The 27,712-nt window shown below is 45.5% G+C and overlaps 1 protein-coding gene across 3 annotated transcripts in view; it reads right to left on the bottom strand.

Moving 5' to 3' along the window:
* LOC137788574 (A-type potassium channel modulatory protein DPP6-like) overlaps positions 1–27,712 on the bottom strand; it is a 170,496-nt gene that overhangs the window by 112,821 nt on the left and 29,963 nt on the right. The window contains exon 1 of one of the 3 annotated variants that reach the window (XM_068581437.1): positions 4,840–5,447. The exons of the other annotated variants lie outside the window; for them this stretch is intronic. Coding sequence (XP_068437538.1) covers positions 4,840–4,995 — 156 coding nt within the window. The 5' untranslated portion in view covers positions 4,996–5,447. Of the gene's footprint in view, positions 1–4,839; positions 5,448–27,712 lie in introns of those variants that run through there. 3 annotated transcript variants of the gene reach the window in all.

Genomic DNA, 27,712 nt, shown 5'->3' with positions numbered 1-27,712 from the left:
GCCTCCGAGGCGTCGGCTCTATCTCGCTCCGTCCCTCCATCCCTCCATCCCTCCGTCTCTGTACTCGCCCTCCATCCTCCCTCGTCCTCTCTCTCTCTTTAACCTCTCGCTCGGCCTTCAGTCCTCACAGACGACACCGTGGAAAGCAAACGACAGGAAGAGGAGAACCTCTAGTGGAGGAGAGCGGCACTTCAAGACAAGCTCTCTTCATCCCTCTCTCTACCTCTACCTCACTCTCTCTCTTTCTCTCTCCCTCTGCCACTTTATATCTCTCTCTCCCTTTCTCCCTCTCTCTCTCTCTTTATCTCTCTCCCACCCCAAGAGACGCTACAGAAAGCTAACACAGGAGACGCTAACAGAAAGCTAACACAGGAGACGCTAACAGAAAGCTAACACAAGAGACGCTACAGAAAGCTAACACAAGAGACGCTAACAGAAAGCTAACACGACGCTAACATATGAAGTTTATGTATTTCCCAGTTTTTGAAATCTTTTTCCTCTGTTTATGAGCTCGTTGCTTCAGGTTTAATAACTTTATTGGACGAGTGCAGAATGTTGTTATTTTTGTTCTTATTATTGTTTATTATTTAGCAAATCCCTCCAGCGAGCGGTCCGGGGCGTCTCATGTCGCTTCCCTCTGTGCGTATTTATCATCTCTAACCGGAGATGTAAAGCACCAGCAGAGGGAACATTTCTGCCATATTTACATGAAACACATTGATATACATTATAGATAAAAACACAGCTTCATATATTAGATATTATAACCACGTTGACAAAACACATTGAAGTCTCGCTTCCTGTCCGGAATCACGTGACCCCGCCCACTCCTCCCGCCCTCAGCGTGTACCTGATGTACCGCACACACACACACACACACACACACACACACACACACACACACACACACACACACACACACACATTAATATTAATAGTGCTTATAAATATAATTGTACAGTAATATAACCTGATAAAGCATTATACATCATATTATATATAATATTATAGTATTATTATAATAATATTTTAGTAATATCATAATGCTTTATAGACATGAGTGAAAGAAAGTTTTGCTAACGATACAAATGTATATTATTAAGATAATTATCGGTGATGTCATTTTAGATAAAACATCTACGGAGAACAGAGCCATCGCTTCTGAGGGAAACATGGAAACATTAAAGTAGAGTCCTATAATAATAGAAATATTCAAATAGAGTCGTGTAATAATAGAAACATTAAAGTAGAGTCGTACAATAATAGAAACATAGAAACATTAAGCGTGTTTTCTGCATCCTCATGACTTATTTAAAAGTTTATTACGTTCTGAAGAAAATCTCCGTCTGCTGACGCCGACCTCATAAACACTTTATGGAGTTTATTTATGCTGCAGCTCCTGCTCTGGTCTTCACGAGTATCATAGTATATATTATATTGTATATTATATTATATATTATATTGTATATTATATTATATATTATATTGTATATTATATTATATAATATATTATATATTATATTATATATTATATTGTATATTATATTATGTTTCTATGATCATAAAATAACAATCTGATTTTGATTCAGTTTATTATCTGAAGAGGATTTCAGGACTCAACACACACAAAGAAAGGTATGCTCTTTTCTGTGTGTGTGTGTGTGTGTGTGTGTGTGTGTGTGTGTGTGTGTGTGTGTGTGTGTGTGTGTGTTTGGCTGATGGATAAAACAAAAGAGAAGGGGTGTGTGTGTCTTAACGTGCAGCGGTGGATTTATTTGAGCCCACCCCCGACACACACACACACACACACACACACACACACACACACACACACACACACACACACACACACTTCTTAATGCAAAGCGCAGTGGAAGCCTCTCGACGGCAGAATAAGTGAGATACAAGTTGGGCGAGCGTAAAGAAAACGAGTTGAAATGTGTAAATATGTGAGTCAAGCGCACACACACAGACACACACACACACACACACACACACACACACACACACACACACCCCTCTAAGAGGTCTGGGTCGCGGCGTCGCTCTCGTGAGACTCGTTACCGCCGCGCTGACCCTGCAGACGGAGACGTTTACGCGTGTGATGAGTCTGTGGAGGAAACGCAGGAATCAAACCGCCGGGACGCGACCTTCATGTTGCAAAGTGAAGATTCCTGTTTTAAGGGGTTCACATCTCTTCAGCTGGTTTAAATGCTGCCGGATAGAGGAAGTCCAGAAATGTCCAGTTGAGGGAGAAACGACTCACATCGAGCGTCAGCGATGACATCATCAGTCGTGTGATCATGAAAGCTAGCAGCTAGCACGTAGCATGTAGCATGGCCCCGCAGACTGGAAGAGGCTGATTACATTTGTAATGAGATGTTCTGCCATCAGACTGAGATCTGAGACGAAGAAGAAGAAGAAGAAGAAGAAGAAGAAGAAGAAGAAAAAGAAGAAGAAGAAGAAGAAGAAAAAGAAGAAGAAGAAGAAGAAGTCACACTGCTGAACAAAAGCTCTGATGAGACGATTGTTGGTTTATGGACAATAATTCCTCGGCTGAGAGCACAGATTAAAAATAATAATAAAAATCAGTAATAATAAGGACTTTTTATGTCATAATTTTGACTTTTTTCCTCATAATAATAACTTTCTATCTCATAATTCGACAGTAAATGAAGGCTTTCGTTGCAAAACGAGATATTCTTAATTTAATTAATAAATTAATGTAATTAAGAGACGGAGGAGGAAAAGGACGACACACTTTTCAAGTGGCGGCGCGAGGCTGTGAGGCCGAATGAGAAGAGGAAGAGGAGCAGGAGCTCTTCATCCTCTACCAGACGCTCATTAAGTCCTCACAGCTGGCTCGATGCCAAAAGATGGGATCGACATCAAGAAGAGAAGAGAAGGCGGGGTCAGAGATTACACTAGTGTGTGTGTGTGTGTGTGTGTGTGTGTGTGTGTGTGTGTGTGTGATACAAACAATGAGACCACATGAAGAAGAGAACGGAGCTCACGAGCGATCACCACGACCCTCGTCCCCTCCTTCCTTGTCTCCTCTCCTCTGCGCTTGATGAAGAGGAGACTGTACATCACGGCTGGTATTGATTTGGGAGTTCGCTGCTGAGCCGACAAACACAGCGACGGGACCGCGGGGTCAATAAATCAACCTCATGTTTTATTCACGCGCTGCTCAACCAGAGTTTTATCCCTGTGACACACACAGGACACACACACACGCAGGACGTGGAACAGGAAAACACACACACACGGAAACACACACACACGGAAACATAACGCTCGCAGGCGGAGATAACCAAAGATGACACATGCGCTATGAAAGATGCATGAGAGTTATTCACGCAGCTGTCGACATCCCGGTTATTAAAGTTTGTTTCGCGCCTTCATTCTGACCTTCATGCGTTCATGAGTTGTTGTTGTTGTAAGTAAAAGTTACGTTGCAGGATGACAACATGAGGCCACTTGTCACTCTGCAGGAAGCCGTGAAAACCGTGTGAGTGGTTCTCACGCTGCCTCGTGAAGCAGCTCCATGTGTGTTTGCTCAACTCTTTATGACGGCTCACGTTGGAGCGAAACGTCCAGAGACTCAATTTGTCGTTTAGAAACTCAGTTTCTTTTCCCTCTGAAACAATGCAGATCTCTGTTTATGAATGTCTGCAGACAGCAGGCGTGAAACGCTGCACTTTTGACCCGGCGCCGCGTGCTTTCCCTCTCTGAACATTGCAAACAGCAGCCTGAACACCAGCAAGGACTTCCTGATCTCATCGGCGTCGCTCTGCAGGTGTTTCCCCCCGAAACGAACCCTCTGGACACAAAACAGCATCACAACAACACAGTCCCCAGTGAGGCTCCTTGTGGCACACCAAACTGTTTCGACTACATGTTGCAAACAGAAATGACAGCAGACACAACATGCAGCTCGGACAGACAGCAGAGGAACAGTGGCCTCCATCCTCCACCGATGTAAAATACACCGGATCCACTTTCTCTCTCGCACTTGTTGCCATCTTGGATGTGAAGCTCAGTCTTTGCAGACAGAACCGTGTGACTTCGGGCAGCTAAATGACACAATAACGATGGCGAGGAACCCGTAAAGGTCAATGTGGGCTCACACGAACAGACAGGTTTATCATTCTGGAGTAAAAACACAGCAGTAAAAAAGCAGCCCCCCCCCCCCCCCCCACACACACACACACAGTAAGAGCTGAGTTACTGTTTCAGCACCGCGGACAGCGCCGCCCGGCTCCATGGACTCGGGTTACTTTGGCAGCGTTTGGGCCTCAAGCCGCCGCTTCTCTGGCGGCTAAACCCGGATTAAAACACCAAGGTGACCTCGCTGGATCGCGTGAGCATCCTTCCACAAACATCCCTCAGTCCTGAACAGCTGGCAGTGAACAGATTTGGAGAAACTAAAACAAAAGAAAGAGGCAGGATCATGCAGGCAATGTTTGATTTATATGATTTCAAACGTGATTGTCACTCATTTCAAGTGAGACTCGCGTCGGGACGCGCGCACGTCAACGTCTCAAAGTGACGTGATGAGCCGAGACGCGTCACCTCACTGACAGACAAGCAGAGCCATTGATGCGCGATGACGCACAAGTTTGCCAAGTTTGCTTTAAAGGAGAAGAAGAAGAAGAAGAAGAAGAAGAAGAAGAAGAAGAAGAAGAAGAAGAAGAAGAAGAAGAAGAAGAAGAAGAAGAAGAGGTAGACTTGTCCTGAGCAGCGGAACCGGGTCATAAGAAGCGATGTGGCTGCTTCACTTTCATGAGCTCGTTAAAGACAAACAGAGGCGCGCGGCGGCGGTCACGGGGTTCTTACGTCCTCGTCCTCGCGGGGCTCGCGGGGCTGGAGCCGGGCTCGCTGGCTCTCCGCCTCCACACCTCCCTGCCCGAGGAGACGGCTCGCCTCCGGGGGGTTGGGGAAGGATTCGTTTGTGTTGATCCGGCCGGTTAATCTCTGATAGAGTGACGCCATGTCGACTGTTTGTCACGTCACGCGCACACAAAGAAGTGTTCTCAATCAATAAAAGTCCAAGTTGGAGGTGAATGAGGACGGGATGCGCTTCAGACCAGGAACAAAGACTCCAGCTGTTCCGGGTTCCTCTCAGGTCCACTGGTCGGGTTTCTCCGGCGCTGCAGCGACACTTTCACAACTAAAAAGCTGCTGGAGGAGACCGGATACAGCTCCCAGCATCCGGACCCGTGGAGACGGAGTGAGGTGAAGCCTCGGCGAGATCCCGACTCCCCTTTCTGTCTCAGAAAGTGAGCGCTGGACAACACGTCTCCGTGTCTCTGCGGTGAGAAGCTGCAGAGATGCTGCGACGCGACGCGACGCGACGCGACGCGACAGATGAGCAGATCAGAGGAAACTTATCGTGACTTTGCAGATGGAGAGCAGCTCGAGTGTCTCGAGGAGTTGTGTGTGTTTGCGAGCAGCAGCAGCAGCGGCTGCATTCAGGTCGACAGATGTGTTGAGGAGAACAAGAGCGCCCCCACGTGGCGGGAGAAGGACGGGACAGGCATGACGCATGTTGATGGTTTTAATGGGGCATCAACTGGGAAATAAGAAGATGAATAAATCTGACATCCTTTAGAAGGATGTTCCACATTGTGTCAGGTTGCAATGTCTAGCTTTACCTATAAAATGTAGTTTTATTTCACTATATTATGGATTTATTAGCATTAACGTTTAAGTACGCTCAAGTTCTTTCATAAACATGCTGAACGCCTGGAGAACCTCACACCTGCTCAGGTTCATCTGTTCGGCTGCTAAGATAGCGCTCGACTCCAACGCCGCCAAAGCTTCTGCTGAACACATTTTACCAAGAAAGGTTTCACCAGGAGAGAGAGGAAAGAAGAGGAAGAGGAAGAGGAAGAGGCTGCCATGTGTTTCTGCACATTACATCCAGCTCACAGTCTAATGCAATTTAATCCTCCAGACACCGTGATGAGATTAAGAAGAAGAAGAAGAAGAAGAAGAAGAAGAAGAAGACTAAGCGTCATGTGATCGTCATGTGACGACTCTAATGAAGCTGTTTGCTTCCTGGAGGTCGGTGACAGGAAGTTGTTTTGTATTTTTCTCCACTTCCACACAGATAAACAGAGAAAACAACAACAATAAGTCAAACACTCAGAGAGCTGCTGGTTCATGTGAGCAGAGGCTGCCACCTGGTGGAGGAACGCAGCATCACACGCTCATGTGCTTTAACAGAAGAAGAGGAAGAAGAAGAAGAAGAAGAAGAAGTGTGATGGGAGCAAAAGGTGTGAGAGAAGAGGAAAAGAAAAGAGAAGAAGAAAAGAAAAGAGAAGAAGAAAAGAGAAGAGAAGAAGAAGAAGAAGAAGAAGAAGAAGAAGAAGAAGAAGTGTGATGGGAGCAAAAGGTGAGAGAGAAGAAGAAAAGAAAAGAGAAGAAGAAGCGAGGGATCATATATTTCTCCGCGGTGTCACATTCCTCCGTCGCGGTCCGGTTCTCTCTGAGAACACGATCATAAACCCTCCACCCTGAGGAGGGAGGATCAATCTGGCCATTACCCAGAATGCTCGGCTCTGTTGGGTTCCTGCTTTACGACGAGAGAACACAATTTGCAGCGGCAGTCGTTTCTTTGCACACCGCCCTCACATCGTCGCACGGCGGGTGAAAGTCCTCAGGGCCGTGTGTGTGTGTGTGTGTGTGTGTGTGTGTGTGTGTGTGTCTAGAGGCTTGTTTTGACTGACAGGCGGGAGATTGGAGGAGCTGGAGCTCGACGCCGTTGGATTTAAAATTAAACGGCCAAATTAATGGCTGCTGTCACTCGCCGCCGTGGACCCGCCCACCTGCCACGAGTTTACCTGTTATTTTATTTATTTATTTGTTTATTTATTTTACGGACGCCTGCACCGGCTCCGGGAAAACAAACATTTTTTAAACGACAAGAAGAGGAGGAAGGAGGGAAGAGGTTTCATGACAAATGGTGTTTTTCGCTCATTCTGCAGTTTTGAGGCGAGTGGAGGCGACGAGACAAGGAGATAAGGAGACAAGGAGATAAGGAGACGAGGAGATAAGGAGACGAGGAGATAAGGAGACGGAGATGGACCAGATAAAATGAAATGCAGAGGAGGAGGAGGAGGAAGAAGAGGAGGAGGAAGGATGGAAAGTTGACATAAATGTGCTTCACCTGGATGACTCGCCACATGCACAGTACACACACACACACACACACACACGAATGCAAACGCACACACATACACACAAACACATGCAAAGACACACACACACACACACACACACACACACACACACACAGGCACATATAAACATACACACACAGACACACACACAAACATGCACACACACACACACAAATCCAAACGCACACACATACACATGCACATAAACACACACACACGCACACACACACACACACACACACACACACACTACAACAACCTGACGTCTTTATAATTAGTTTTCAGTCACGTGACTCGAGCAGGACGCGTTAGCCGGGACTTCAATTAGCACGAGGAGCTAAATCTATACGTTTATTCTCCTTCAGTCGTTTCTCCTCTCGGCAGCTTTTTGTTCTTCTGGCTCCAGAAGAGAAAATGTTGCATGAATGCAGGAGAGAGAAAAAAATGAGAAAACTGTGAATTTAAAGTAATTATCGATTTATTTGACGAGACGTAGGACTTAAATGCCACAGAGGAGACAAACGTGCGCATAGAAAATCACTTCTTCACGCCGCGGCCGCGCTGCAGTCAATCATCTGTCATCCCAGAAAGAATCAATACGAAATCTCGACCTTTTTTTAATGTAATAAATCCCTTTTTTTCCTACAGAACTGATCTGCCACACGGCACAAACAATACGTCACCGCGCCGCGAGAGGACTTTGAAAGGTAAACTAATGGAAGTCGCCAACGACGTGCGTATGGAAAAGCCATTAAAAGTCCTTCCTGCCTCACGTGAAGCACCTCGAGTGTTTAAAGACAAGAACTTCCATCCAGGATGAAGGTTCATGAGCTGGAACCCTTTTAATGTAACGCAGGGATTGGAATTAGCCACATTAGCCGGTAAATGAGACGTCCCAGCATTGAGTAGTGATGTGTGTCTTCTGCCTGGGGAGGTACGAGGGGAAGGAGGAGGAAGAGGAGGGAGAGGAGGAAGAGAGGGGGGGGGGGCTTTGTGTTAAATCAGAGGAATGAGAATCGTCCGTTGTGCGAGTATCAAAGGGCCTCGGGACCGAAGGGGCCGGACCCCGAGCATCGCTGCTGACGACATGATGAAACACTGAGACCGGAGGGTTCAGAGAGAGAGAGAGAGAGAGAGAGAGAGAGAGAGAGAGAGAGAGAGAGAGAGAGAGAGAGAGAGAGAGAGAGAGAGAGAGGCCCGTCAAGATATGAAGCAGCGAGAAGCTTGAAGGCAAAGGATGAAATAAAATTCGGTGTCAGAATTAAAAACGGGAGGAAAGAAAAAAGCAGAATAAAAGCAGCAGCTCAGCTGATTTTCACTGTGATCTTCTTCACCTGGAAGATAATGCGCTGCCCTTTGGCTAAACTGTACACGCTGCTATCTCATATTATATTATATTATTATTATATTAGCAGTAATGGGACAAAGTGGAGCGGAGAGACGTACACCTGCTCTTTGGCAAAGAGCCCACTCATGATCGTTGTCCTCTGAAGGAGAAAGGAGGCGCATGGAGCTCCTGTTCAGCTGCACACGCCGACTCTGGGTTCCTGTAGAACATGTCGACAAGCTCTCATGTTACAAACACGAGACCTTTTGAACAAAAACGTGACTTTTGCAACAAAAACCTTAACTTTTTGAACAAAAATCTTAACTTTTTACCCAAAAACCTTAACTTTTTACACAAAAACCTTAACTTTTTACACAAAAACCTTAACTTTTTACACAAAAACCTTAACTTTTTACACAAAAACCTTAACTTTTTGACCAAACTGACTGGGTTGTCTTATTTCACAGTTACCATGATGGATATTTAACACAGATTGAAGACATTAAAACCGAATAATCCATCAACGGCCAACATTTTCAGAAATGCAAATACAATCCATCAAGTTTCTCACATTAATAATCCATTTCAAACGTGCTGATCATCTAACGTTCAACCATGGAAACCTGTCATTTCAGATTAAAAATCAGAGTAAAATCATCCGCCCAGTGTCGCAAACTCTTTTCCAGTGAGAGTAGAAAGCAGCACAAGCTCACAAAGTTGCAAAATCTAGCAACAAAGTTGCCAGTCGGCAACACTGACGCCAATGAAGCCGCCCTTTGAAGAAAATTAGGCTTCTTCGCTTTAATTTTGAACACTTTACATCCATCACTGCACTGAGTCACATGCTGATCCACAGCGCCAGCGGGCAACTGGTTGTTGTTACAGGGTTTAAATTGTTGCATTCACAGTCTATTTAACCGCCTCGCAACCTTGAAACTTCAGCGTTTTGCTCCTAAACTCCACATTCATCCTCCTGGATGCCGCCAGCAACCTGACGGGCGTCTCATGGGAAGGCGTGTAAATAAAAATGACATTTCCAGGACACTCCTTGTGTCGTGATTGTTTCGTCCTTTAACGTCGGGAAACCACTTAGTTAGGATTTAGGAAAAAACACCAGGGGCTTAAAATAAGTAAAAGATATGAGGACTCGCCACAAACTTCAGAACCGTGACGTCAAAATAACTCAACGGCGCTTTGGGGCACGAACACGGATCTCCTGGTTGGAACGTCTCGTCTCTTTTCACACGGCGTCACTTGCTTTGAGCGATGCGCATTCATGCGTACTTGCTTCTGCATTTCAGTAAGTGCCGCCGCCCGGCTTCAAACGAGCAACGAGCGAGAACGGCATTGTTATCGCGGACTCAAATGTGTTATTCATACTTCATACGCCATTTGGCTGGTCGTCCCCGAACGAGCACAGACGAGCGCTGACAGAGTCTCTTTCTGGCCGCCGAGCCGCTTCACCCGTCCGATGTGAGCCGGCGCTGCCGGGCCGGCGAGGGTCCGATCGAAGGAGGGGAAGAGAAGATAGAAAGATGGGCGGAGGGGAGGCCGACTCAACGAGGCAGGTGGAGGAGGCTGATTGAACGTCTACCTCGGGCCAAGTCGGCTTGGAGCTCCAGAAGGACAAGAAACAACCCGCCTGTCACTGGACCGAGATGACCCCGGCCAAGATGGACGTACGCTGAGAGGCTTTATCTTACGAAACAGCAGGATAAGGAGCCGGTTCAGGGTGAATGAGCTGCATGCCAAAGAGCCGGCTCAACGCTGTGCACACTACATACGGTACGATGTCAGCTTACCATTTTGGAGGCGGCGGTATCGATCTGCTGGGTGGCGATTATCATCGCCATAGCTGAAGTGCCAACAAAAAGCTCTTCCAGACACTCTGCTCTCTTTCCCCCCAGTACAGAGGAGTCCTCTGGACAAGTGCTGGATGAGTGGGAGCTTCCCCCCTTGAAGAGGAAGGATTAGTGGAGCCCTCTTCCTCAAGATCCCCCCTCACGCCGACCCCTCTGTCAGCTGTCTAGCACCCTCGGAGCACACTTCCACGTTAGCCAATCAATCACAGAGCGACAGGGACTCGGTTCGATGCGCCAGGGATGCTTTTTTTTTTTTTGGTGGGGAAATGTGCTCTCCGGCTGCTCGCTCGCCCTCGCTCCTCCACAGCGCTTTCTCTCTGCCGATCCCTCTTTGACTTTTTTCGCAGCCTCCCAATCTTTCGACTCCGCTCCCCGAGAGGGTTTATCCGTCTTTGGCTTCTCCGAGACAAGTCGTCTCCCCCACTTCTCTGCAGACTCAGTCTGTGTGATTCTCTCTCTCTCTCCCTCTCTCTCTCTCTCCCCCCCTCGCCTCCACTAGAGACTGTGTAGTGTTTTTGTTTTTCGGCAGCTGAACTAAATTGGACGTATGAACGTAATCTGTCGGGCCGTGGGAGAGGCATCTGCCAGCAAACCCAGCCGAACAGCGTTCTTTACATCTCAATCTCGGCTTTAGTGAGGCGAAAGCGTGTGTGTGTGTGTGTGTTTGTGTGTTTGTGTACTTTCGGTTGGCAGGTGTGCAAAGAGACAGAAAGACAGAGAGATGGAGAGAGAGGGAAATTGAAGGTCTGTGTTGATAAAATAGCTGAAGTGTAGCAGAATGAATGGACCAGAAGCAACTAATAGGAGTTGTTATGTGACGTTTGCATGACTCAAGCTAGTGGATATTGATCATGTGGACAGTGGACAGTACACTGAGTGTGTTTGCAGGTCTGCAGGCTGCAGAACGATTTAATCAGCCCACGCGGTTGGCTGTAATAAAGCGCCGGTGATGTATTCATGCCACGAATCGCACCTCGTAAAAAGGAAAAAACGTCCGGCTCTCTGGAAGATAGGTCCGGGAGTCAGGGCGCGAGACCGATCTGGATTTATGTCGCGTTTATAGGGACGGCGCGAGGAGCCAAAGTGTTCAAAAACGTAACGACCAGGTTGCACGCTGGCCGGGCCGGCAGCTGGAAAAGACCGAAGGAGCCAAGAAAGATGGAGCGATTCCACTCACGGCGGCACCAACCTTTTCCTGATTGGAAAGTTCTGGAGGTTTCGACCTTTCGATTGGTCCACCTCTGCAAACTTTTTGAGGGGGCTTTAGTTAGTCGAGAAAAGGCGCAGAAACGACAAAGCTGTGAACGCCTTGCAGAGGTCGACAGAAATGCAAGCTATGTCACAGGATGTCCAATAGAGAATCTACAGGTATAAACATGAATACGTTAGCTAGAATAGTCCTGCGTCATAACATACGTTAGCTAGAATAGTTCTGCTTCATTCATACGTTAGCTAGAATAGTTCTGCTTCATTCATACGTTAGCTAGAATAGTTTTGCGTCATCTCATACGTTAGCTAGAATGGTTCTGCGTCATTTCATACGTTAGCTAGAATAGTTCAGCTTCACTCATACGTTAGCTAGAATAGTTCTGCGTCATTTCATACGTTAGCTAGAATAGTTCTGCGTCATTTCATACGTTAGCTAGAATAGTTCTGCGTCATTTCATACGTTAGCTAGAATAGTTCTGCGTCATTTCATACATTAACTACAATAGTTCTGCTTCATTCATACGTTAGCTGGAATAGTCCTGCTGCTTCATTTTATACGATTTAGTTATTTTAAATGAAGGAACATATACATATACAACTCATTTGCGACAGCAAATACTGTTGGAAGGAGCAGAAATGCTGGCTGGGTTATGTCTTTTTGTAACATAATGAGAAAATCTTAATAAAAGGGTCCGGTAAGTGAGGGTAGGTCATTTGTGTTAATATAAAAGAATATTGGAAATTGTAAAATATCCAATCTTTGCAATGCAATATCCGCTTAGTGCAGCCGCAGCATGTGTGTTGGTATATTCAAACACTTGATTAAGGTTATCTCAGGGTCTCGGTTCAACACAGAACAGCATCAGCAATGTGCTTCAATGCAAAACTATGATCCGCCCCCAACTGGAACCAAAGTAGAAACCTCAATTTTATTTTTAATTAAGGTCTTAAATCATGGCAAAAAGAGACGCAACACCCTTCTAACACACACTTTTACTTTGTGTATGGATCCATGTATGCATTTCTGCATGTATTATCCTGTTTTTATTTTTAAAAGCCTCCCGTGGACAGGTTTTGTAAATTAGCGTGTCGCTAGAAACTCTCAACACAGTGTGTCTGTTTTTGTGTGTGTAGATGTATGCTATAATTCTATGTGATGTCCTTATCAAATAAAGATTATAAAGATAAACCTTCAGGGTGCGGTGTCAAACCCCCGACATCGAGCAGCCAGAGTTCCTGTGAATGACCCTCGACCCTTTAAACAGATGTTTTCACAAATAAAAGTCTGTGGATGAAACAGGTAACGGAAGGAAAAACGATGCGACCCAAATTGCCGCGGGGCGTTTGATGTGAAACTAATTAAGGAACTGTTGGTGTTCAGTTTGCAGAGGCATCAAACGCAGCAGCAGGAAGAGTAACCGCGAGCCAGCGGCGGAGCGGAAAGCAAACACGACCCAGGTGACATAAAAGAGAGGAATTTGAATAGAATGGAAGTCAGGTTTTCTATTTAACGATGACATGAGCCGGGTACAAAAACGTACTGTCAGATGTTGCTGATATCCGAGAGACACTTGAGGAAAGCCAGCAGGCCCATGTGGTCCATCTAGAGACCCGGCGGAGGTGGAGCAGCTCTCACCCTGACGTGAGACCTTTAGGGTTTAAATAGCTTGTATTTTTATGGTTTGTAGATTCAACAGACCTTGTTATTAGTTGCATTAGTTTCCTTCGTGAAAACTAAAGCATCTAAATTAGCTCGCCAGACGACAAACAAGCGAAGCACGGAATGAAATGTGTCAACTGAGTTTAAACTCAATCCTTTTCTGTGTTTGTGTTAGAGATTAATATAAGCTAAACACGTTTGCATTTTTCATCATGATTAGTCGTCATTTGGATTGATTTGCTCAGTTTTACTGGACAAATCTTAGCCGAACGTAGACAATAAAGATTGTTGTGAAATCATTGATCCAAGCCTGGATCCATCGTCTCCCTTAAAACAAATACAGTCACAGAAGCTTTCATGACGTCTTGTTGTAAACTTTCCTCCCGTCTCCATGTTTTCAGCCATAAGAACAACAATGATGTGCATTGTCTTCAGTCAGATAAAGCAGATCACTCGACTCCTTAACTGAGCTTTGTGTAAAGGGAAAGTTTACTTAATTAGGGTAAAGTCCAGAAAATCAGTTGTTCTGCATTAATAGAGTTGCAGTGGCGTGACACAATATGCAGATGATGACAGCGTATCAAACACAAGTCTCATGTTGTGTCTGTGCTGGTAACTAATGTCTGGAGGAAGACCGGGGTTCTTCTCCACCTCAACTCCTTTTAAACCCATTTATTCCATTATTGAACACGCGACTTTTCAATTCCCCCAGATCATGAGAAAAAGGCGAGAGAGACAAAATGAAAAATCCCCGAAGGTGTTGAAGAAGCACTGGAGGCAATTCCAACATATTGTCTCCAAAGATGAAGCCGGAGCCGGGTACGACTGCTGCGCTCGAGGGAAGAAAACTCCAACGATGAAACAACGGTGGATATCGAAGCGAGAAGAAACCGAGTGAAGGAATGCCTTCAGCATGTCCAACCGGCCAATTCAACCCCAGCGCCATTTATTGGGAAACAGGAAGCGAAACACATTCTCCGTAAGTCGTCCCGGTGAAAAACGACCGCGATGTCGAACAAATCCATTTCAGAAGAGCTGTCCATTTTTACAATTAGCAAGCAGTTCAGCTTTTCGCTCATTTAAATCTGGCCTCTGAATTGAATTTGTATTACAGCCACAGTTAATAACTTGACATTCAGCGCACAACTCTGTGCTATTTAGATAAGTGATGGGCCTTCTTTGAACACCCACATGCTCCCATGCCAAATTGCCCCCATTGCTCATAATAAAACCCATGTCTGAGAGACTCGCCGCTGTTATATCTTAGTGGAATTGTTATTAATAGGACTATCAGAGTATAATGCCAGGTCCATATGTGGGGAAAAACAGGAGAATCTCCGGGGCGGTGGGCGGGGAGCGGGTTTTGGGGAAGATGAAGGAAGTCTGCGATGGCGTTTGTGTAGCGGCTCGTGAATAAAAGATGAAAGTTGTGGCGTTTCTTCTCCCGCGTGGCTCATCTCAATTACTTGAGAGGGGGAACAGAGCCGGTGTAAGAGCGCCGTAAAGAGAAGAGGACGTGGAACGCTCCAGGAAATCATTTTCCTTTTTAATACACGGAGGACACTGACGGACACAATAAAGAGACAAATGTCCTGAGAAACAGTTCAGCCACAATATGACCAAAGAACTCCAATCTCTTCAATCAATAACGGCTGGAGACCAACAAGCTCCCAGCAGATGAAGCTCCTGCTCGCAGAACATCGACTAAAGGAGAAGAAAACACCAAGAAATGTGCTTATCATGCACATTCCTCAGAGTAAAAACAGTTAAAGTAAAGACCTAAATGTTGCTCATTGTTCAAAGCCCATTGTATTCCTGGATGTTTACATATTAATGTGGTTTTATTAGCTTATTTATCAAGAATAAGACATGTATAGCTGTTTATGAATTGCATACTAATGAGTTTCTAATGAGTGTTTGTGTTGGAACCATCACAGTTGTGTATCTACAAATCCTTTCTGATTTCTCTCAGTTAAACAAACGTCTGTACCAGCGACCCTCCGCTCGTCAAAGCGACGCTTCGGTGAGAGACGCAGCTCCTGTTTAACAACAGAGGCGACGAAATATGAATCAAACGAGACGTCTGCTGGGACGGAGTAAGAAAACTGAAGGCGGCGTTCAGGAACACGATCCGTCCCGGACGGAGCCGAAGAGGCCGGGCCGACGCTCCTCCTGACTGATCGCCTTCTACCTGACGCAAAAGGGCAAAAAGTAATTCAGTGACACCACAACTTAACCGATCGCTCACCCGAGAGCGTCTCACCACACAGCGCGGAGCCATTACTCAGAGGCTCCGCCCCCATTAGCCTCAGCGTGTCAGGAGTTAACTGGCATGCAGTTAATGTCCCGCAATCTCCTGCAAGAGTGAACGCTTCGGGGGCAGGACTTTGTACCGCTCATGAATACTCGGCTGTTAGTTTTGGGGATTTAATTCCAGCCTCCAGCCGGGACGGAGTTTAAAGGGTTAACCCTAAAACTCTATCGACGGGTGATTTTCACCTGAAGGATTGTGGTTACGTTGTTTTCATTGTGTTGCCTTTCATTGTGTTTGTCTGAGTTGTGTGTCCTTGCGTAGCTTCATGCTGCTCACTGATGTGAAGTGGGCGTGTCTTATTGAAGGTGGGCGTGTCTTATTGAAGGTGGGCGTGTCTTATAGAACCAAAGTTCATAGCTACATTATTTATATTTTTAATCATATTTGACCTTAATTTTTCACCTTTTCTGAGGGTGCCTGCATGATACCTCTTTTTATAAGAAGTTCATGGGGTAAAATAAAGGAAGAGTACTTCAATTTGCCGTGTATTGTTGTATTTTAATACAAGTTGATGAGAAGTATTTTCTATCAGGTGAAACATACCCGACGTCAGTGTCGGTGTTAATACTGTTAACGTTTAGAGTTCTCGGTTTACGGCAGAAGGGATGAGGCCGAGGCTGCTCGGCCTGAAGCGTTGATCCGACGCCCGTCCAGCGCCACGTGACCGAAGTCGACTTCGGCCAAACTCTAGTTCTCCGGCAGCGGAGGCCGGCGTGCTGACAGATGGGGAGTGTGTGCTCTGCGTTTTATAATGTGAGGGCTTGTCGTGCGGCGTCTCAAGGTAAATGACAGCAGGACATGAGGGGGGGGGGGGGGGGATGTCATTTCCCATAATAATGCCCCCCCCCCTCCCTCCCCCCTTCACCCACCTCCACCCGATGCTGATGTGCTTTTCCTGCATCTGCTCTGCTGCAGCATCAGATCAGCTGCACGGTGAACAGATAAATGGATTTCATCCAACTTTAAAGAGGATTAAATACGAGAGCAACGCAAAAAAAAATGTTTTTAAGTTTGCTCAGCAGTTTAGCGTTCAGAGGTTTACGGTTTTTATTGCTGGAAACTTATGATATTAACCAACTGAGCCAAACGCTTGCATGTGCTGACATCACTCTGCGTGTGTGTGTGTGTGTGTGTGTGTGTGTGTGTGTGTGTGTGTGTGTGTGTGTTTTGAGTGGCTTTGTCCGTCCTCTGCTCGTTTAATTCCCTTTCATTAGAACCATGTGTCAAAAAAACTAGCAAGTTCTTAACTAAATTAAATGTAGAAATAATGATGTCATAGTTCTGGATGGAGCAATAGTTCAGTTGCTGCTGTAGTTAAATATAGAAAATATAAAATATAAAACCAATGCAGAATGTTAACTCTTCTACATTTGAAGACACATCACAACTTAGTATTTGTCATTCAAAAAAATATATACTTTAAATCTACCCAATAATCTAAATCAATGTACCCAATAATCTAAATCAATCTACCCAATAATCTGAGCTAATCTTCCCAATAGACAACAGCAGCGTCTTCATGTCAGTGGCCATGTTGTGAATCCTGGAACAATGAATCACAGCAGCCACATTGTCAAAAAGGAAGCGTGGATCCTTTGAGGATACAGAACATGGCGGCGTATAGTATAGCATCACAAATGTGGTTCCGCTCCACCGGTCCGGTCTTGAGGGTCAGATTCGTTGGGGGAGAGGGGGGAGGGAGGGAGGTGAAGGATAAAGAGATGTTGTGTGAGCGGAGAAGACCAGCGAACCGCAGAGATCTCAACCACCGGACCGCTGACAGGTACAAGTGGGACGAGGAGGGAGGAGAGGAGGCTGCCAGTCAACCGTCCCCTTGTTTCCTTGTCGACAGGTCCAGATGCCCTCCCCCCTCTCCCCTTTTACTCCCCCCCTCCTGTCCTGATTGTGTTCTCCACACTCCCCCCTCAAGAGATTGGACTCGGGGTGGGAGAGGGTACACAAACGGGGGATACGCTACGGTGGACAAAGACATATCACATCCCCTCTATCTCTCTGCTGCTCTCGGTGTGAGCACCGAGGGAGACGGACGCTTCCCTCCAAGATGAAAGCGGCATTTCAGTCACACGAGGCCCCGAAGGTAACGTGGTCTGAGTGAGCAAACAGAGCCTCCGTTTATTGTGGAGAGAGAAAGGGATGGAGATGGAGAGAGAGAGTCAAAGGCACCATAAAACCAGCGGAAAGCAATAAAGGGCGACCGGTCTGTTCACACGTCTAACGAGCTCTTTGCGGCCGCGTTGCTGTTGTTTGTGAAGACGAACAAAGTTTGTCCCTGAAGAGGCGACGATGTTCTCCTCCAGAGAGCTTCCTCTCGCCGCGCGGCGGAGGAAGAGCTTTCATTTGCAGATGAGAAGCCCCGTTGCCTCTCTCTCTCTCTCTCTCTGTGTCTCTCTCTCTCTCTCTCCCTCTCTCTCTCTCCCCCCGCCCTCCCTAGCTCTCCCTCCCTCCCTCCCTCTCTCTCTCTCGCTCTCTCTCTGGCCTTATCATCCATTATTTGTGCGAGTGATTATGCATGAGATAAACCTGACAGTTTGAAATCTCTTTCTCCCTCTCCCCCCCCCCCCCCCCCTATCTCTCCCTCCCCCTCCCCTCCCTGTGGGTCTGCATGACAGCACTTACATCTTCAATATGTTGTCTTGGCTGAAGTCACGCGCTGAAGGAAAGGATCATATTTGCCGGATCCTTTATGAAAGCTCCCTCATGGAGCGTTTATTTAATCCATAAGGCCTCCCTCCCTCCCTCCCCCCCCTCCCCCTTGGACCGAGCTGTGTTCCCTCTCTTTTCTCCTCACAGGGACACGAACGCGCTGCAGAAATAATGCTGCAAAGTTCAGGACGCCTCCTCTCCCCAGGTGTGACCAGAGCTCAGTGATGTGAAGAGGAGTGAACGGCAGCTCAATGACGGCCAGAGACACACAAACTGTGTTGTTCCCTCTGCGGGAACGCCAACGAATGCCTCACAAATACATTGATACACGGCTATGTGGATACATTGTTGCGTAGATGAATGGTGACATTGTTACATAGTTTAATGGTTATGTGGATACATGGTCTCATGGTGTAATGGTCTAATGGTTGATTAGATACATGGTTACGTGGTTACATTGACGTTTGGTTACATTGACGTTTGGTTACATTGATGTTTGGTTACATTGACGTTTGGTTACATTGACGTTTTATCCGGGCAGATGCTTCGATGTTGTCGGCGTCTCAGCCGCGCAGGAGAGAAACTACTTTGGCTCAATTTTAGCGACGCAGCAGCAGCAGGGCCCGGACACGTTCATTTCCCCGACGGTGCGTTTCAATGAGCGTCTTAGTTACAGTGAAATCTACATGGAAATAAGAGCTAACGCTGCAATTACGCCGCAGCCGGGAAGTGGAAGCCAATTAGCGCGCTATACACTGAAGGGAGGCTGTCGCCGCAAAAGCGACACTTCTAATGTCGATGTTTAGTTTGTGCGAGTTCACAGTTTCCTGATATGCATGAAATGGGTTCAAATTATTGAAAAGTGTTACGCAACTTTTCTCTCCACGAGAACAAGAACATCTATTGAGAAGTGGAGTGTTTAGCACATGAAAACCCAACAAAACACTGACGGAAATTTGCATTTCCTACTTAAAAATGTATCGACAGTCAGTTCATTGTGCTGAAACTTGTGAACTTTTGTTCTGAAAGACGGCTTTTTTCTTCTTCTGACTTTTTTTCCCCCCGAGCTTCGGTTGGTCCCCTAAAACGGCGGCCATTTTCCAGGAAGTATATTGCAGAAAGGTCCAATAAAGACACAAACATCCACACTGGAGGATGTTTGTCGGCTGGATGTTTCTCAGTATTTCATCTTGCGTCGTCGTCAGCGTTAAACTAATCGGCTGCTACACAATCAGCTCCTCCAACACAACGACCCTGAATAGTTTTGTACGAGACGTTGTCGTCGCGATGATGAGAGTAATGAGCGGCGGCGTCGTGAGTTCTTCTTAACTTCTGCTTGTCGACAAGCAGCTGAGCGAATAAACGCTTTCTGTTCTTTTTTTTCTAATTACGTTTTTTGGGAGGAAATCACGAACTAGGCAAAAACATTTAAGAGGGAAAAACACGATGTGGCCAAAAGTTAGTGGACGCTAATGTTTTGGCTTCACACACACACACACACACACACACACACACACACACACACACACACACACACACACACACTCACACACACACCACCACTAGCTGTGCATTAGAAACAGAGCTGTGTTCCTTCCAGGCCACCGTAGCTCTGCGTAAGCTCCGCCCCCTGGAGGACGGCGGCGCCGCGGCCTCAAAGTAAAACGCCGTCTCTCCTCCCGGCCGGCGCTCTGGAGACGAGCGACTCGTCTTCATGTTGAAAGCGTCTCGCAAAAAAAAAACTGGAGCGGACTCGCTTTTTTTTTTTTTTTTTTTTTGGGAGAAAAAAAAAAAAACTCTTTGAGGAAGTTTGCTCTGGCGGAGAAGGAACGTGTCAAAAGATAAATGAGTAATGAGTTCCACGTGTTCGGGCCAGGAGACGGAGAGGCAGACGCTTCAGGCTGGAGCGCTCCCAAAAAAAAGAGGAAAATATATACGAGGCTGCCGCGGCTTTTTGGTTCGAGACTTTGCAAAATAAACTTTAAACGTGTTTAGACGGAAGAATAAAAACATGCTTTGACGAAAGGGATTAGCGGAAGAAGCCACACCCCCATGTGAGAAGGTTTAAATAGCACCCCTAGTGGTCGCTATGGAGCATTACAATGAGTTTACAGGTTAAAGGTCAAGCCAAAGGAGTCACACTGGATGTATTATGCAACTAAATGAATGAATAACACTGAACGTCATGAGTTTAGCAGATGAAGGTGTGACTGCAGGTGAGGTAGAAAGTAGAGAACACGCTCACGAGGTGCAATAAAGAGAGGGATGCAGGAAGAAACTGGACATGTAAGGAAGAGGAAGACGAGGACTCTCTATCTTCATAAGACTGGAGACCTTCTGATGATCGACGGCTTTTCTCGCGGACCATCAATCAGCCTGTAGACGATGGTCTGGAGACGATGCATCGAGGGTGAATATTCTTTCTCGTACTTCAACGCGTTATTCAATCTACGGTTGTGCTCACTGTAGTTTTAATATAAACCACCGATTTGGCTCGATTTTCTTGACGGACGCGCCTCAGAGACACACAAAGTACACCTTAACCTTTTGGAAAACCGTGCAAAAATCCTCACGCGGCCAATTTAAGTCCCAGCATGCCCCATGTAGACAATCTTTTGGCATAAAATGTTTTTTTCTTCCATTTTTGAACCGAACAACACAGTTTTTTGACTGAAACTCCTTCCTAACAGGACAAGACTTTGTTTTATTGTGATTTTTGTTGCAGATTCTGATTCTTTAGGTCCTAATCTTTCCATAAAGGTGTCTTATTGACGCTCCAGGAGGCATTTTTGGGGAATCTGGCTCATATCATGCTGGATGTTCATAGTTACTATCAAAATATGTTTTAAAAGTGATTTTTTTGCAGATATACATTTTTTCCCAAGACTTTGCTGAACAAATACATCCAATAAACACAAGTATTGGAATTAATTTGGGGTTCCTACGATGACTCAAACACAGGGGAAAAGAGGTCTGGAAATAAAAATGGTTCCACAGTTTTCAACGGGTTAGGAAAGTAGATAAAAAGCAACAAAAAAAAAAAAACAGCTGGCGTGCGCCGCAGTGGAAGGTGTGCTCACTTTCAGATCAGAAAGCCTCTTCATCACCGGCTCTCGAATCCCCCCTCGCGACATCTTTATGAGCGCGTAAAGGCTGCCGGTCTGACTTTCAGGGAGCAGATGGGAGTGAACTTTAGACTCGGCGGGGGGAAGCGAGCAGCGGCGTCCGAGCTGACAGTGGGGACGGCCTGCCTGATGTTTGATTAAGAGGCGCGTTGACCTTTCCGAGGCTCCGGGGGGCGCCGAGACGCGCTCGCACCTGACAGGAGCCTCCTCATTATGGCTCGGATCTATCAATACACACACACACACACACACACACACACACACACACACACACCGGGAGCTTTTCCTCTCTCGTTCAACGGAAAAATATTAAATGCCACGGCAAGTTTGTGGAAGACAGGTAGATGCTGAAGGGGAGTGCCGAGTATTGGTATTGGAGTGTTTATGGGGGAAAAAAGGGATGGTACATCTACGTTAAATGCAGTTACCGTGAACTCCATTAGCAAGCTTCAGTGTCTCGCTCTGAAACACACATGAGTCAATAAACAGAAGCTCCGGTTACTCCCGATGCCGTCCATGATAAACAAACGGGGAGCGCGGCGCTGATCACTTTACCCGAGATTGTAATTGATGGCCGGGGAGAAGCCGAGGGGAAGTCGATAGGCCGTGATGAATTGGACCCGCGCAGCGTCGTTCGTGCGCTCCTCTACTGTTCGTGACAAATTGGACGCGTCAGACTCGAAGGTATTTCGCTCACGATCAATACGTACTGACAAAAACCCTGCTGAGGCCAGCTTCACTTTATAATCACAGGCACTAGATGGACAGAGACACAAATTAAAGTCACAAAAAGCTTTTTTTTTTTGGTGGAAAAAGACCTCCAAACTAAAACGAGAAGCACTGGTTTCGGTTCAGTCCCACGGCTCTCATGCGCTGGGTTTCCAGGAAACAGCAGCCGGCAAGCTGTTCAATTTTTAATTTTTAAAAGCAACGGCACACTAATAGTGCTGTTCTTGCCCAGCGGCGAGCGAAGGGGCAGACAGCGTTAGCGACTAGCTGCTGAACATCGTGGAGCTTTTAGCAGCTTTAGAGCCGGACGTTTCCCTCCGGAGCTGCTGGAGACCAAACAGGGATCAGGATGAGAGAGAATACTGGATTTACTGTTGGGCACTGCTAGCAAAGAAACGTTAGCCGTGAACTCAGAAACAGTTATTATGTCAATGTGTGAGGTTTGTTGTCCTCCAAGTGGACTAAAAAGTCTTAAAATTGCAGTTTCAAGCTATAATTTGACATCAACGTCTGAGACATTTGTGTGAAATTCTGACAATTCGCACAAGAGTTCTTGAGTTATGGCCCAAAAAGTTGTTTTTTTCGTGAAGGCACAGCAACCTTGGACCACCTAACTCTAATCCCATTCACCCTTGAGTTAAATTGTACAATATTTAAGGAAACTCACACAAGATAACACCAGAATGGGAGAGATATGACCTTTGACCGCCAAAGTGAAATCATTTCATCCTTTTTTAATAACTTTCACAACTAAAAATCGGCATAAAATCATCTACTGCAACACTCTGATATTGATAAAGCTCTCAAAACTATTTTTCCAAATAAAACAATCTCACTAAAAAACACAATTTCTACTGATGAACATTTAAAGTTTTAAGGATATTGTATTGATGAGTTGGATAAAGTCGAGTATTGACATATATTTCATAAGGCGGGACGGTAAAGAGAAGAATGAGCCTTCTTTAAGCAAAGGCGTCTTTTTTTTGCCTCTCTCCACATCGAACCGTTGGTATTCTGCCCAGTTATGGCTCTATACGACCCGTGTGAGTGCGTGTAAGGACACACACTTGGGCCGTACTGTACTGCCGAGGTGGAGACCCGCCAGTGAGCATCTGCCCAATCAGTCGGGTCTGGCAAACGAGCCCAGGACGCTCCTGTAATCCGTTAATTCGGCTTCGCTGAGCCGCCGGCGCGAGACTCACCAGCAGTGTGTTTGAAACGACTCGCTAAATGTGAGAGGAATAACACGGTTTACACATTAGACGATCACGGTGGGAGTATTGTATATCAGAGACACGTACGCTATGAGCAAGTGTAGCAACGGTATTAGTTTAGCTATGGTGTTAGAGTAGCTAACGGTATTAGTGTAGCTATGGTATTAAAGTGGCTAACGGTATTCGTGTAGTTATGGTGTTAGAGTAGCTAACGGTATTAGTATAGCTACGGTATTAAAGTAGCTAACGGTATTAGTGTAGCAACGGTATTAGTTTAGCTATGGTGTTAGAGTTGCTAACGGTATCAGTGTAGCTATGGTTCTAAAGTAGCTAACGGTATTAGTGTAGCAACGGTATTAGTTTAGCTATGGTATTAAAGTGGCTAACGGTATCAGTGTAGCTATGGTTCTAAAGTAGCTAATGGTATTAGTGTAGCTAACGGTATTAGTGTAGCTTAGGTTTTAGAGTAGCTAACGGTATTAGTGTAGCTACGGTACTAGTGTAGCTAACGGTATTAGTGTAGCTTAGGTTTTAGAGTAGCTAACGGTATTAGTGTAGCTACGGTACTAGTGTAGCTAACAGTATTCATTACGATCAGCTCAACAATCAGTGTTTTTGTTATTCTCCTTTACAGTAGATTGTTCTGACAAGCAGTAAATCAAGCAGAAAAGCTACAGCAGCTTAATGGGCCAGAGATTTGAATTAACTTGTTTTGCACTGAATATCTTTTTAAGATAATGTATAAAAAAATTAAAAAAATACCTTCATGGACCACTAGAGGGGCACACCCCACAGTTTGAGAACCACTGTCCTAAAGGAACCACACTCAATCTTTATTGTTTTCTGTTGAAGAAATCAAACTAAAATTAGTGTGATAAAAAATGGGCACGATTGCCCCCTCGGTGTTGCATCTATTGTGGAGAGAAAATGGCCGTCCGTGAGGCATCTATGAGGCCCGCAATTAATTCAAATGAATCCTAACATCCATATCATAATTAATAATATAGCCGCTGCACACAAGGCGGCGTGGGTGCACAGGAAGTTAATTTTGCAGCGCGGAGCGTTCTCCCCGGTGCGCGGCGGGGTAATATTTCTAGATGTTTAGGGAATACACAACATTCCCCTCCACAACAGGTGCTTTTTCATTTTCTGTCTGGCTAGCTTTAATGATCTCATTAGACAGCCACTCTAACCGGGGAAGTGCCCCGCGGCACCTCTGCCACACAACAGGGAGCGCAACAACAGCTCTGGGCGGTGAGGGCCGGGGCATCTGTCTGATGTCACCGCTGCAACAGAAGCTGCTTACTTACAAGACGGACAAGACTCTGAGAGCGTTCCAGAGGAAGGAGAAGAGGAAGAAGGAGAAGAAGAAAAAAGGCTAATTGAATTCCCGGCGTACGGCCATGCACAAAGCCCTCCCTGAGAGACTGAGTTGTACATCATTACCCAGAATTCTAGCCGGCAGTTCCCCCAACTTCCTCTGCCAGGAATCAAATGGCACAGATTAATCATACATCGCCCGACGGCCAGGAGGCGGCGAGAGAAAAGGTCCTACGAGCTGATCGTCTGGCTTCCACAGCAGCGGCATATCCAACAAAGTCTCACACCCACAAGTATGACAATAAACTAATATTATAATTACCAATACTGACAGCATTATTAACATGTGTTAATACTGATGGGGCGCCAACCTGGGATCAAGGATCAATAACACAACTCGAAATTGGTGTTCACCCAACATTTAGCTCCGAGCTTTAGCAAGAGACCCCCAACATTTAGCTCCTAGCTTTAGCTGGAGACCCCCAACATTTAGCTCCCTTAAAATGAAATCAATTGATTTATTATCCACTGATGCATGAAATGGATCCGAGGCTATTTGATGAGCAGACATGAATCAATAATTGATTCAAAAAGTAATTTTTCAGGAGAAAATGCTAAAGATTTGCAGATCTTTCCGTTTCTAAAAGATACAGATTGGCCCGATCATTATTAACTACTGTTGGGACAAAAAATAAAAGAAGTTAATGTAAAAAAAGGCTTTTGAAGACGAATGATGTCAGATTTTAATTTACATAATCGAATCCCCAAAAAAGACGGCATGGATCGAGCAGCGCCAGGAAACTCAAACCATGTGAAGGTTAATATCAAACCATTCCAGCTGGACGGCTTCCATGTGCAAACTCATGATTCTCCACTTCCACTTCGTTCGTCATGACTTCACCGAGTTAAGCTCGGACGGCTCTTTTCCGGTCCGAGGGAGAACGATGTTTACTCGCCCGGTCTGACAGAATGCGGCTAATCTTGGCCGAATTAAGGCAGAATTGTTTTTTCCTCTTCTCCAGCTTAGTTTTTAATAGGTTTCCAGGCTCCCTCATCGTCCTGGACTGTGGTCCAATTTGAAAGTCAAAAAACTTGGCATTGGACGTTTTCCCTCTCTCTCTCTATCTCTATCTCACCCTCTTTCTTTCTCTCTCTCTTTCCCATCTGCCCCTCTGTCTGTCGGTCGATCCCTCTTTTCTTTTCTCTTTTTTGCCTCTACAATTCACATCGTGTTTACCTTGTTTTCCAGACTATCGCTGCATTAAAACACAGATCACACTTAACACACTTATCTGCAGCTTATATCCACACACACACACTCTCTCACGAACACACACACACACACACATGCACACATACGGTGGTAAACACTGAAGTGATGTAGTGAGATGTAGCGATTTCAGACAAATTGAGTCGTCCGCTTGCTCATTCTGTGCACACAGTCTGCCTGTGAAATGCAATTACACTCAATGCCATGAGTAAGTGGTGGAAACCAGCTTATCATGTCAGAGTCCTAACGAGAGCCACTGAGGGAAATCATCATTAATGCTGTGCAAAAACACAGACACAGCAGAGTCCCTCTGCAAGGGGAGGAAATGGGCCTTCATCTTTTCTTTTCTATTCTTCTCTTTTGGTTCTTGCATCATCTTTGAAACTCTCCCTGTCGTTGCAGGTCGAGATAATTGCGGCGAGAGAAGCAAGAAGCTGCGTTTGTGACACGCAGATTCACTAACCCCATACGACTTATACAGCAGGCCGGAAAATTAGCATCTAATTACAGACGCTGTCCATTTATCGAGTGACGTCCGCTGGTCCGGACGCCTGTCGGGACATTTCCTGTTCAAGGCGGCGCCAAACATCACCGCACCTGAGAGCACTGCAAGAAACGCACCGTGCAATTCAGTTATTAACTGGCAGCCATTGACAAGTAACTTACTGTAAAAAAAAAAAAAAATACAGTAGATAACTAGCAGCAAAATTAAAAGTAATTTATAGAGAAAATATTTTTTTTAAGTAAAAAAACAGCAGCTAATCTTCAGTAAATAACTGGCAGCCATCGACAAGTAACTCACTGTTAAAAAAAAATGTAATAGCTAACTAACAGCTAAATTACCGTAAATACCTGGCAGCAACTGACAAGTAACTTATGGTAAAAAAAAAAATTAAAAAAAGGAAATAACCAGCGGCTAAATCACAGTAAATAACTGGCAGCCACTGACAAGTAACTTATGGTAAAATATACAGTATTCAACTAACAGCTAAATCACAGTAAATAACTGGCAGCCATCGACAAGTAACTTAGGGTAATAAAAGTAAATCTTCGGATGTTTTACCCCTTTAACTACATATTGCACACATTGTTGTGCAGCTTCAACGTACGACATATGCTTTGAGAGTAATCGTCTCTCCTGCAGGCAGTTTTCATTAATTTCAGTGCAGTGTCAGAAAATCAACTTGTAGATTTGAAAGCTCCTTGAGAAGGGCGATCCATCACGCTGAATGTTTCCTCACTCTCATTTCTGTCAAGGTTACGCCGTCTGAGAGGGGAAACTTGCACTCTTTCTGCAGAATATCTGTCTGCAGAACCAACTCTGGTCCCGGCTGATGGCTCATTTTAATGCCACTATTCCATCATTATACACGCTGGTTTCAATTATTGCATTATTTATGCTGGATGAGGACATTTTGATTGATATTTTTAGATACTAATTTTCAGGCATACAGTTCACTGTAGTATAAAAACGGACTTTCCCATCTTCGCTGCCAAATCATGGCATATTCTAGTGATTTCAAACATCCAGTGGATTATTGTAAATGACAGTTGAGTTTCTGTAAATAGCCATTAGTTAATATCTCAAATCCAGCCTATCCCTAAAAGATCAGAAATTTGTAAGTCAGAATCAACGGAGCAAATTTTTTGATTTCCATTATCTCCGCCAGTGCGTCTGTGAGTGTGCACCTCTGTGTCTGTCCACAGCTAATCTGGTATTCTGCTGCAGCCATCTGCATAATAATACTTTAAGGGTCAAGTTATGGCAGCATGCTCAAGGACGTCTTATGTTAACAGGAACACCTGCATGTTTTATACTTCTAGTTCCTGC

This window comes from Clinocottus analis, unplaced genomic scaffold (genome assembly GCF_023055335.1).
Source record: "Clinocottus analis isolate CAN_PGR_092001 unplaced genomic scaffold, fCliAna1.0.p SCAF_18, whole genome shotgun sequence".
NCBI classification, from domain to species: Eukaryota; Metazoa; Chordata; class Actinopteri; order Perciformes; family Cottidae; genus Clinocottus; species Clinocottus analis.
Note: the sequence above shows the minus strand (reverse complement) of the source record. Positions and strands in the feature narration are given on the sequence as shown.